At 39.1% G+C, this 13,715-nt stretch overlaps 1 protein-coding gene across 9 annotated transcripts in view; it reads left to right on the plus strand.

Annotated features, from left to right (window-relative positions):
* The window catches only part of LOC103708008 (uncharacterized), a 39,704-nt gene that overhangs the window by 20,339 nt on the left and 5,650 nt on the right, over positions 1-13,715 (plus strand). For all 9 annotated transcript variants that reach the window (XM_088703117.2, XM_089924987.1, XM_039124656.3 and 6 more), the window contains exon 6: positions 8,929-8,980. In XM_088703117.2, the coding sequence (XP_088559243.2) occupies positions 8,929-8,980 (52 nt within the window). The remainder of the gene's footprint in view (positions 1-8,928; positions 8,981-13,715) is intronic.

Here is a 13,715-nt window from a genome sequence, read left to right on the forward strand (position 1 = left end):
TTGGCCTTCTAATTCACTTTTAGTTGAAAAAACAGTTTCTACTATAAGGTGAATAAGAGAGAGATAAAAGCATCTGTTTACACATTAATATCTGGCAGTGGTTTCCCTGTTATTTCTGTCACCTACTGTATGTGCGCTAATTTTCTGAAACAAGCAACCAACTTGCATTTAATTTGAGTTATTCTGGTTTGTTTTACAAACTATTGCTTAGGGATCCTATAATAATGTATTTATGAGGTGTATTCTTCTCCAAGAATGGTGGAATGATGTAGAGTTGCAAGCTTGACAGGGTCAATGTCAAACCAGTCTGATCCAATATGTAGTTTGAGTTGCATGGAGCTAGTATGTTCCTCATGTGTCAGACTATCATTGAAAATGTAAGCTTGTTTTCAAGTTGAGTTGGCATATTTTTGATCTCTTGCACAACCCAACTTGATCTTAATACAAGGGTCTAATGCTATACAATAGAGTACCAAAAAAAAAAAAGCGAAAGGCAAATGTTATCTACAATGTCTTTCATCCAATGAAACTCATATATAGGTTAGCTTAAAGTGTAGTCTTATGGTCAAAAACTCTTCCAAGACATGAAAGAACCAAAACAACCTAAATCCTGATATGATTTGATCTAAACAAATTTTGTGTTGAAATTTTATAGGCAATCAAGTTTGGGCTTGGATGGTTTGGTTCATTGTTAGGTTAACCTTTGTTGGCTGAGTTGGGACCCTTGTTGGCCTTTTAATTCGAATATCCAATCCATCATGCTCAAAGTTGTGCCCCTATGCAATGGATTTGTACACATATATATACACATTATCTCATTTATTTATTTCAAAATAGAATATTAATATGTGAATAATTAATTAGTGCTGTAACTATATTTATTTATGTGGCCTATATTATGCCCCTAACCCAAAATTATGAGTTAGAGAAATCACAACCGCCATATACTCATAAGAGTTGCCCTACAAGCATGCAAGACATCCTATTTGTGATTAGATAAATATAAACATGAGAACATGATAAAATCAATGAAGGCAGTGGGATAAAATCAAAGCAACTGAATTTCCAAATTTAATAATTAACAGGTCCAAAAACTAGCAAGAAACTCCAAGAAATTATTCATAAGAATCTAAATTTGACAACTCTACAAATGTTCTATGGAATCAAGGAATGAAAACCTATAAAATATTCCAATAATTATACTAAGAAAATAAAAACTAGTTCTAGATGATGCTGAGAATTCTGCCATTGCATCTAATCACACTCCCATAATGGTACCTCCCATAATTCGAACATACTCTTTCATAATTCCAAGTTATGACTAACTCCAGCTTTAGTTTCATCCACTAAGACTATATATTACTGAATAGCATGCAACAAGGAATCTCGTCCCAAGTATGCCTAGTGAGCTTATCCATAACTAATGCAAAAATAAAGATAATGACTTAGAGAAGATCCTTGATGTAAATCAATTGTGATAGGAAAGTCACTAGTATTACCCCAAGGGCCCAAGTAGTTCACACACTACTAATCGTTCCCTTATATATCATTAATCAGATTAATATGACCAACGAAAAATCTTTTCTTTTCTAACACTGACCATAAGACTTCTCTAGGAACTCTATCATATATTTTCTCCAAATCAATCAAAAATAATATAAAGGTCTTGTCTATTTTCTTCATATTTCTTTATTAATCTTGAAGAATAACTTCCATAGTCAAACTTCTTAGCATAAAATCAAATTATCTCTCTGATATTTTTGTATTACACCTTGGTCTATACCCAATTACCTTCTATCAAACTTTTATGATATTGTTTATGAGTTTAATACCATGATAGTTAGAATAATTTTGAATATCACCTTTATGCTGCACTTAATTTATCAAGCATCTTCGTGGTCTTTAAAATTTTATTAAATAAATTAGTCAACCAAGTTACTCCCACATCATCTAAACATTTTCAAACCTTAATAAGGATTCTATCACATCCAACCATTTTTCCTATTTTCATCTTTTTCATAGACTTCTTTGCTTCTGATACTCTTAATCTCAATGGAATTAGTAAGGCATCTTAAATCATTTACATGACTTTTATTGAATAGCTTATCACAATAACTTTTCCATCATTCTTCAGTCTTATCCTCCTTAACCAATTTTTTTGATTTTCATCTTTGATGTATTTAACTGGAGTCAAGTCTCTAGTTTTCCGTTCTCTTAGTCTCAAATCTTATACGTATCTTTCTCTTCATTCTTAGTTTTTAACTTGTGATATAAGTCTTCAGACGCTTTGAATCTAGCCTCTCGTACTGTACTTTCCTAGCTTCCTTTTTAGCTATCTTATAGCTTCATACACTTCCTTATTCCTACATTTAAATAATCTTCTATAAGATGCTCTTTTAGTCATATCTGCCAGCTGAACTTTCTCTTTGCAACATCAAGTTTTTTACTGGATGGCCCTTTTTCCTTTGCTTCTTGTAATGTGTTTGCAGTCACTTTGTTAATACTATTAGCCATCTCTTCCGACATGTATTGATTTTCCAATCTAGACTCCATTTTCCGTCCTTCAACATTCTATCTTTAGAAGCCATTTGTTTCATTCCTCACAAATTTCACCACATAGTTCTCTACTTCCTATTTAGTCACTCTCTTCCATTTTCTGATACACACATCGAAAACTGCTAATCTATGTTGGTTGGTCAAACTCTCTCCTGATATTTTATAATCTTTATGAAAATATTGACCAGCCTTTTTAGTAAGGAAGAAACCTATTTGACTAGTATTATGCCCAAGGTACGTGGTACCGAGTGTACCGACGTATCGGTCGGCTCCGGTAATGGTACGGGTTCGGTGCCGAACCGATACCGTACCGATGGGGCTGGTTTGGCTTGGTTTCGACCCCATGTCGTATTTTTTTTGTGGAGTTCTCTCACTTTTGCATATTTTTTTGATGTTTCTATGTTTAGATTTAAGGTTAAAACTAGATGATGCAACTTATTACTTTCAAATGATTCAAATAATGAGATGAAGAACATAAAATATTTTCAAATTAAGATACAATCAATTATATACATTTAAAGCACTCTCGGATATCTAAAATCGGATCGAGTGGCGATGCTTCTTGTCGATATCTGGATCATCAGCATAATATGGAGGCAGATCAACCCATCCCTCTAACCAAGCGGTGTTGTAGTCTTGTATGCTCAATCCCCGAGGAATGCGTGTCGGGTCATAAGAACTCTCGGATCTCTCGCTGAAGCTCTAGCTCTGAGAGGTGTCTTGATAATATGGCTGTGAAGGGGCCCATCCGAATATGCCGGCACCAAAATTCGATCTGTAAGACCCTCCGGGCTGCGCAGGATAGTAGCTACCGGAAGATGACTCCGATGCACCATATCCATAGGCTGGCTGAGGCCGCGGATAATAGGAAGACTCGGAACTTGATACATCAATGGATCCGACTCCACATGGAAGGTCATCTGCAGCTGCATCTTGGCCTCCTGAATGACCTCGAGGAGCCCGTCTTTGATATGCAATGGTATCCGACCGGCCTATATCAAACGACCTACCGTGGTCCGTATCCTGTATAGCATGCGTAAACTGGGACTCACCGGTGTATCGAAAATCTTTCTCCGGCTGTGTCTCATAAGTAGTACCATACTGTCCTCCACTCCTTCCATGGCTAGTAGATCCATCACCACCAGAACCTTCATCGCTGCTGGTCCAAGTCTCCTCGACACTCTCCATTGAGGCTCTTTTCTTTTCTTTTCTCGTTTGCTGGGATTGACGCCCTCCTGATCGAGTCGACTGAGGTACTAAAGCGTCCTCGTCCTCGCATGAAAGGATTATCTCTCTGAACGAAAGAGTTGTACCAGTCATGCGGTGACTGGCTCTCCTCTAGCCATGTCCTATCAGCTGTAGGAGTGCGTGGAATGTTGCGCTCAGTCCATTGCTGTGGATCGACCATAGCCTCGGTGGTTATGATGCTGGCTGGTCGTCAAGACGATCCTGGCTCATCAAGCTTGGGCTCCTGCTGTTGGGTTGCAAGCCAGTCGAGCATAGGATTATTATCATTATCTGTAAAAGTCCTATAGATGGGATCTGCATACTTGAGCTCCACTTCCTCCTGAATGCATTTTAGCCTCAACTGCAGATTGTAGTGCACATAAACTAGATCGTTGAGGCGCTTTTGTGTCAAATGGTTCCTCTGTCTGCTGTGGATGAGGGCGAAGGTGGACCAGTTGCGCTCATAGCCACTTGAGGAGACCGTTTGGGAGAGGATCCGGATAGCTATCCGCTTAAGATTTTTTGCGGATTCACCAAAATGAATCCACTATTCAGCTGCAAAAATATTGAAGATAATTACATTTTACATATATGATGGCCTCATAGTTGAAGATAATTCAGTTGTAAAAATGTCTTGCAGATTTGTATTGTACCTGGATTCATAGTTGTTCTGCTCACGACAGCTGGTTGTTGTCCAAAGCTATGGCTGCCCTCTCTAAATAATTTGGTCTGTGAGAAGAAGCTTGTTGTAGTATGTTAATAATTTAAGATCTGATATATTTACATATGCTACTAAATCATAGTTACCTCTTTTATACATGACATGACGACTTCTGGATCAGGCTCCATCTTATAAATAACATTACGCAGAGCATCAAGAAGTTCATCATCCATACCAATTCCACTCTCGTACTGAAATCGGGGATTCAGGTAGCATGCTGCACATAGATGACACCATCTTAGTATAATTATACGAATCTATACATCAGTATAATTATCAATATTGTCGCTTACCTGCTAGATGCAATTTTCTACCCATTTGGGCTCCCCACCATCGCTCAATGATGTCGATGTAGTCGTGGGCATAGACTATATCTGCCTCCATGATCCGAGCCTTTGCTTTCTCCATCATGTGATAAAAAAGCCCATCTGGGGGTACCTCTCGCTATCCACGACCCGCAGCACTTCATATAATGGTTTGATAGCCTTGACTATCGTATTGGCCCGCTGCCAGAATGACTCCTGCTTACCAAGTCTTCCATCCTACTTCTTTTAGTGCCGGCCTGGGCATATCTACTTTCCCGCCACTCGGAACTGACAAACATCTGACGTTGGGCTCCTTTCTTCTTGATAAGGCTATCAAGTGCAATGTGGTTCGTAGCAAACCGTATGACTCCTGGTCTAAGAATCTCTCCCCTTGTATACTTTCTTATTAATGAAAGAACCCAAGTATGGCTATAAACATACCTGGTGATGCGTTGGGCTATCTCCACCATATGTTGCACCCTACGGATCTTTCCAATGTCCATCAGAATGAGGTCGATGCCATGTGCAGCACATGGGGTCCAGAAAATTTGTGGTCGCCGCTCCATCAAGATCTCTCCGGCCAACTTATATTGCGGCCCATTATCAGTGATGACCTGCACGACATTCTCCTCTCCAATCTGATTAATCACCTCCTCTATAAGTCTGAGGATGTATGAGGCATTATACACCTTATCCGAAGCATCAACTGACTTATGGAAGAAGGTCTTCGTATCACAGTATGTCAGAAAGTTGATGGTGACCCGCTTTGTCGGATCGGTCCAACCATCACACATTAGAGTGAGCCCATATGTGGGCCACTTGCTCTTATATGAGCCAATCCAATTTTGTAGCTCATCTTATTGTTGTCAAGAAGCTCATCGTAGATGTCCTTTGGGCCTGGAGGATCGACACCTGGACCGGCAGACTGTACGGCGGAAATGGCAAACTTGTAGTATGTATTGTCTACAGCATCCCCTGAGATGTGGCTGAAGTAGAACCAAGATCCAATAGCTCGCCACATATCCTTCTTCTTTTTCTTCTTCCATATTGTGTCTACCCTTTGCTGCTTTGAATCTCTCCTGAAAAAGGCATGCAGATCTACATCATGGATTGACGCTCCTGGTAGAATCTCTTCGGAAGACTTCTTTCGGCTACCAAAACCACCTAGGATAGATGCAATCCGGCCACGTCCTCTACCCTCGCCCTTCTTGACTGAGGTTGTCTTTTGAAACTCTAAATCTTGTCTGCTTCCACCAGAATCGATCCCCGACTCGAAAAATGAGGGCCTAAATCAAGTCCGATGCCTCGCCACCTCCTCATGTTGTCATCGATCATCCAGACTCGCCCGCATAGCAGCTAGGATCTGTGCCTCCTCATTTGGATCCTCGGCCTCCTGTGACTCCATGAAGTGATAGGAAGGTGCTTTTGTAGCTTGGCGTTCCACCTCCGCTTTCTGCTTCGCAACTCTCTCCTTGGTTGCTTTGATCTCAGCGAGGTTTTTCCTCATCAGCTGACGGATGTTCGGTGGGCACTCCGGGCATACAGATATCTCACGAGAATTACCGGCTAAGTGCTGCTTTAATCTGGTTACTCTTCCTCCCTTGAAGCACTTGTGGCAATAATTGCATTGAAACTAGTGCCGTTCACTGAGCATCTTCCCATGCTCCTAGCCAATATTACGCTCTTGGGGTTGCCCTCTCCTTGATGGCTCCATTCCTACGACCACATTATTTTTTTTAAATTTCAAAATTTTTTAATTAAAAATTAATTTTTAAAATTTTTAATTAAATTAGAAATTATATAAATTCTGTAAAAACAAAAGTTAATGTCACCATTAACATTGTCCATATATCGATAACATATAAAAAATTCAAGACGAAATAGAATCATTTAATCATTTCCTATTTTTTGGCAATTTTTGACTTAATTTGTTTAAGCAATTTAAATGAAATATTAAAAAAACAATGTAGGAAAAAGAAATTTTACTTTATTTAGTTTTTGCTGGATTTTTCTTGAAGAAAAACGACGCTCTCTGATTCTTCTAAATTTTTTTCATACCTATATCTTTGCCTTTCTCTTCTTTTCCTCCTTTGTCTCTGCCTTTTCTTTTCACCTTATTTCCGGCTTTCATTTACTCTTCGCTCGGCTTTTATAGCCATTTGTTCGGCTAAGACAACCATGCTACGGGTGAAGTAAATAGCCAGCGCGTGGCACTTTTCAAAGTGCCACAGCGTATGGCACTTTCAAATGCCGCCATTTATTCTTCATTCTGGCACTTTTGAAGGTGCCACAGCGCGTGGCAGGGTGGAAATCATCCGAAAAAACTACCTGTTGAGGCACTGTGACACTTTTGAAAGTGCCACAGCGCGTGGCACTTTCAAAAGTTCCACATTTTGGCACCGTGGCACTTTCAAAAGTGCCATAGTGTGGCACTTTCGAAAGTGCCTCTGGCCATAGTGTGGCACTTTCAAAGTGCCACAGCGTTGGCACTTAGCGCATGGCTACGGCCGCGCGCTATCTCCCATTGCCTCGTATCGGTGCGAACCAAGCCAGTTCGCACCGGTACGAGGCAAAAACCGATCGGTTCGGACTCAAATTGGGTCGGAATCGATTTCCACCCTCGTACCGGACCGGTGCCAGTCGGTACCGGTCCGGTACAGGCTGAACCAACCGGTATAGGTCGGTTCAGCAGACACTAATTATGCCACTTTGAAAAATTTTTAAGTGAGAGTCTTTTTTAAAGCAAGTGTTAGCTAATTCTAGGTCACATGCCATCACAAACTCCAAAATAGCATTTCCTTTCTTGTTACTTTCTTCAAAACCGTAACCTCTATGCACCTTCTCAAAACCTACATTACATTTTCCCACATGCTCTTTTAAATCTCTTCCAATAAATATCTTTTCTCTACTAGGAATCTCTTAAATTAGGTCATCTATGTCCTCCCAAAATATTGCTTTGTAGCATTATTCAATTCTACTTCAGGAGCATAAGCACTAATGATATTAATAGATTTTTCTTTTAACATAAATTTTATCAAGAGTATTCTATCTCCTACTCTCTTGATATCTACAACCTTATTCTTTAAACTCTTATCCATAATAATTTTTACTCTATTTTTGTTCATCTCTTTTTTAGTGTACCAAAGTTTATAACCTGTTTTACCAACTTTCGTTGCTTTTTCTCTTATGCACTTAGAATGTTGCAGCCAAGCTATGTTAGTTCTCCTTCCAGTCATTGTATCTATTAGTTTGATCAATTTTCCCTATTAACGACCCTATATTCCAAGTTTCTAGACGTATTCTACTTTTTTGGATTAGCTTTTTTACCCAGACCCATCCATTAAAATGCAGGAACCATTACGTACTTCTGACCATATTTGGGCATTGATATTGCACATTACTTTTGGGGAATGCCTACTTGACCCTTGCTCACTTTCTACTACACTGGGGTCTTATTCAGCATGTTGCTAGTATGGAACGCCCCAACAATTTTCCTCTATGGATTCATATTTACAAGATGTGACTATAGGTTTATACTAGCTGTCAACCTACAGTAACCCTTCATTTTGCGGGTCTTATTCAGCATGTCGCTAGTATGGAATGCCCCAACAATTTTCCTATATGGATTCATATTTATAAGATGTGACTATAGGTTTATACTAGCTGTCAACCTACAGTAATCCTTCATTTTGTGGGCTTGGCACTGGTTATGTACCAAACACAGGCTTGGTCCTCATAGGTTATAAAGCCAAAAATTATTTGTTATGAAGGACTAACACCTATTAGTGAACGCCACATTGAAAGCCACATCTGTCGAACCTGCATGAATCTTATATTATATAATCCATGCACAAATACATATATAGAATGAAGGAATGTATGGATGACATCAGACTGTGTCTTTGTATAGCAAAGACTTCTAAACTATCTATATCAAGTACTAGTCATAGCTTCAAATGTTCTCATTCTAGAATGTAATTGATTAGTTATTCCTGCATGTAATACTGCCATAGATCCGACCAAAAGTATCGCAAGCTGCTTTCATAAACATATATGCTAGCTGAATTAATTTTGCACACTATCGTTGCTAATCTTTCGCATTGTCTTTTGTTGTTCTAGAACTATGGTGGTTCTCATTATTCCGCTCGTTTAGTTCGCCCACATAATGAAGGTAACACTGATTCATAATAAAATGTATCCTCTCATTATGTATTTACATGGAAATACTTCCCTGCCAAAGCATTCAATATTTGCCTTGGTGCAAAATTGGGCTTTGCTATGTGGGCATATTATTTGTTATGAGCAAATGAAATTTCTAAGAAAGCATGGTTTGACATTTTAAAGACAAAATAATAGTGTCTTATAGAACATTTGCATATATTTCTTTATAAATTGCTAGATTACCATATTTATATGCTACTTTTAGATTATTGATAATGAAGGTTTTAAATACTGATACGGATCCTGCTTTGTTCCTCCAATATAAAGATACGGTATCGGTATGGTATCAATATGGTATGTAGTATGTACTATTTGTACCGAAACCGATGTCATCAAAAGAATGAAAATTCCTTGGTATCGATTAAAATGGTCAAAGCAATATTTGTCTAAACTAGTACGGCTGCTACATACCAATACATATAGTTTCTCAGCATCTTTACTAGTGCCTTTTTTGAATTTTAACTTTTGAATTTTGTATCCGCTACGTTATTGTATTTTATCTAATTATTAAATGAATTTTGGTGCTTTATGTTTGTTCTTTACTACGTGTCCTTAAATCTAATAAAGCTTCAAAGATTTGTTAATGTTATAGCACTAGTGAAGAGCATTGTAGTTTTTGTATAAGGTTGTGTTGGAAAGTGCTCCCTTTTTTTGGTAAGTAAAAGCGGAAGGAAACCCCCTAAGATCTGCACAAACAAAATAATCCTCATGCAGCATGGATGCTATTGCAACTAGAACGAATTAATTGTAGTTCAGTGCATCTGTTGTTGCTTGCAACAATATGGACTCTAGAAATTTGTAATCCAAATGTACTTGGAGCTGCTTGTTTCTGCTAATCCACTGCTCTATCAGCTACTGCTCTATCGTGATGAGTTGGGGTCGCGACAGCCGCCGCATACTCATAGAAGACTCTTCCCATAAGGATGCAAGGTATCTCATCACGATATCAAAAAGCAAGCTGTGGAATAAACAATCAATTAATTAACTCTAAAATTTAATTAACTAAAATCTAAGCTTAATGTATCACAAAATTCCAAAAATATTCAATAAGTCTTACATCAAACTTTAATAAATTTCAAATCTAAAATAAAGAACCAAAACTCTTCTTCTAATCACTTTCTCGAAGCATATCCCCATGCCATCCTATTTCTTAAGATCTGTAAAAATAGTAAGATATCGAATAATGTGCTAGACAACCTAATAAACAATAAGATACCTTAACTAGATAAATTAAGCAATAAAATAATATTAATTTTACTGAAAATAAATATTCGGAACAGATCAATTCAAAACAAAGGCTAGACATGCAACATTATTAAAACATTATGCATGCAATTACAATATTTCGGAAATTCTAATTTTCAATCATCTAATTTCTTTCAAAACATCAAGTTCATCTTGTTGGCTATGAAATATGACCACACTTATATCTTGTGGTTGGTCTAGACAATGAGCTTAGAAATAGTCAAAGTGCTAACATATAACTCCTACTAGCAGGGTCGATATGCCAACATATAACCTCCACTAGCGGGGTATCAATGTGCCAACTTAGAACCCTCATTAGTAGGATATAAATGTGCCAATATACAATCCCTACTGGCAGGGTATCGATATGCCAATGTATAACCTCCACTGAAAGGGTATCGATGTACCAACACAACCCCTATTGGCAGCGATTTGATGTACCGGCGTATAATCCTTACTGGCAGGATATCGATGTATAAGCGCATAACCCCCACGGGCAGAATATCGATATATCGTCAGACTGCGAGTCCAAATCTATCTCGAAATCAAAGCTCTTTTTATTTAGAAATGTCTAATGTTCCAAGTCTAAAGATTCATAAAACCATGCAATATCGAAAATCAATTGAGTATAATCCATATCGAAATCAATACATTCGATCCTAAGTCATATAATATTCTAGAAAAGGGCATATTCAATAATAAACACCATGCATCAAGTTCATAAATCATGAATAATTCAATTCAAAAAATATTTTATAATTTATCGATAAATTTAGAAGAAGAGTTACATTACTTATCTTGTGAATAGAATTAATCAGTAAATCCAATTATCTTCCAAAATCCCGTTCATAACCTAATATTCAAAAAATATATTTTTGTCAGAAATTTAGCCATGATTATTTCAGGAATAAGAATCTTAAGTCCCAACACCCTTAACTGGCTGGCTAAGTGGAAGTGCCCGACATCCTGGTTTGTTTGAACAAGATAATTTGATATAATCATGGGTAGATTAGGGTGCTGGTGGCTCAATAAAGATAGAGAGTGACCAAATCTATCAGTGTCCAAGGGCCAGAGTAGAGGTTGGCACACTACCTAGCGGCCATGGGTCAGGATCCCTCCCCAACTAGGGTTGATCAAGGTCATTGAGGAGAGCCCTTTGTTGGATTCAACGCACCTTAGAGAGATAGTAGAGAGAGAAAATTCATGTACAGAGAGAATAAGAGAGAGAGAGAGAGAAGAGAAAGAACAAAGCTTCTCTCTCCAACAAAGAATGGAGAAGCTCATGGGTGGTGATTGCGAGCTGGAGGATCGGCGGTCGCCGGTCGGCCACTGTAAACAGTGGTTGGCGATGAAGAAACAAACAAGAAGAAGAGTTAGTCGAACACGGGATGCGGTGGATTTTCTGGCTCCAGTCGCTCGCCTATCGGTTAAGGCTCTAGCAGGAAGCTCGATCGGGATAGCGAACCGGTTGAAAGCTTCATCGGCAAGCATCGACGATGCAAATGATTGGAAAAGAATGAAGAAGATTGGAACGAACAGAGGAATCAAGTAGGGCATCCTCTTCTTGATAAAATTCGGTGATTAGTCGGCAAAAATCAAAATCTAAGGGAGAAAAATGATGGGATACACAATCAATTTAAAGACTAGAGGCCCTTACCTTGGTTTCTAGCGGTGCTTAGGCTGCGACGGTGGCGGAAGTCATTTGGTTGAAACTTGAGCAACCATCGGCAATCACCACTTGGACTTCGAGATCTCCGAAGAGGTGGTCAAAGGCAAGCCTCGATCCTTTAAATAGAGCTGAAGGAAAGTGCCAAACTCCCTTCAGCTTTGTACTTCGAAGAAAATAAGAAAGTAGGTGACTCCCATGGGGAGTCCGCTTCTTCGCGGCATGTGGGGTGCCAAAGTGCCAACATATAACTCCTACTAGCAGGGATCGATATGCCAACATATAACCTCCACTAGAGGGGTGACAATGTGCCAAGTTATAACCCTTATTGGTAGGATATTGATGTGCCAGTATATAACCCCCACTAGCAGGGTATCGATATGCCAATGTATAACCTCCACTGAAAGGGTATCGATGTACCAGCACAACCTCTGCTGGTAGAGTTTTGATGTACCAGCATAATCCTTACTGGCAGGATATTGATGTACCGACGCATAACCCCCACGGGCAGGATATCAATATATCATCAGGCTGCGAGTCCAAATCAATCTCGAAATCAAAGCTCTTTTTATTTAGAAATATGTCTTATGTTCCAAGTCTAAAGATTCATAAAACCATGCAATATCGAAAATCAATTGAACATAATCCATATCGAAATCAATACATTCGATCCTATGTCATAATATTCTGGAAAAGGGCATATTCAATAATAAACACCATGCATCAAGTTCATAAATCATGCGTAACCGATAAATTTAGAAGAAGAGTTACATTATTTATCTTGCAAATGGAATTAATTAGTAAATCCAATTAACTCCAAAAATCCTCCTCATAACCTAATATTCAAAAATTATATTTTTATCAGAAATTTAGCCATGATTATTTCAGGAACAAGAATCTTAAGTCCCAACACCCATAACTAGCTGGCTAAGTGGAAGTGCCTGACATCCTGGTCGGTTCGAACAAAGATAATTTGATATAATCATGGTCAGACTAGGGTGCGGATGGCTCAATAAAGATAGAGAGTGACCCAATCTATTAGTGTCCAAGGGCTAGGGTGGAGGTTGGCACACTACCTAGTGGCCATGGGTCAGGATCCCTCCCCCACTAGGGTTGATCAAGGTCATTGAGGAGAGCCCATTGCTGGATTCAACACACCTTAGAGAGATAGTAGAGAGAGAAAATTCATGTACAGAGAGAATAAGAGAGAGAAGAGAAAGAACAAAGCTTCTCTCTCCAACAAAGAATGGGGAAGCTCATGGGTGGTGGTCATTGCCAGCTGGAGGATCGGCGGTCAGCCACTGTGAACGATGGTTGGCGGTGAAGAAACAAACAGGAGAAGAGTCAATCGAACAGGGGATGTGGTGGATTCCCTGGCTCCAGTCACTCGCCTATCGGTTGAGGCTCCAGCAGGCAGCTCGATCGGGGCAAGGAATCGGTTGAAGGCTTCATCGGCAAGCATCAATGATGCAAATAGTTGGAAAAGAATGAAGAAGACTGGAATGAACAGAGGAATCGAGCAAGGCATCCTCTTCTTGACAAAATCTGGTGATTAGCCGGGCAGAAATCAAAATCTAAGGGAGAAAAATGATGGGATACACAATCAATTTAAAGACTAGAGGCCCTTACCTTGGTTTCTAGCAGTGCTTAGGTTGCGACAGTGGCGGAAGTCATCCGGTTGAAACTTGAACAACCATCAGCAATCACCACTTTGACGTCGAGATCTCTGAAGGGGTGGTCAAAAGGAAGCCTTGATCCTTTAAATAGAGCTGGA

The sequence above is a fragment of the Phoenix dactylifera genome, chromosome 8, assembly GCF_051530095.1.
Source record: "Phoenix dactylifera cultivar Ajwa chromosome 8, Ajwa_hap1_PhDact_Kaust_v1.1, whole genome shotgun sequence".
Taxonomy (NCBI): domain Eukaryota; kingdom Viridiplantae; phylum Streptophyta; class Magnoliopsida; order Arecales; family Arecaceae; genus Phoenix; species Phoenix dactylifera.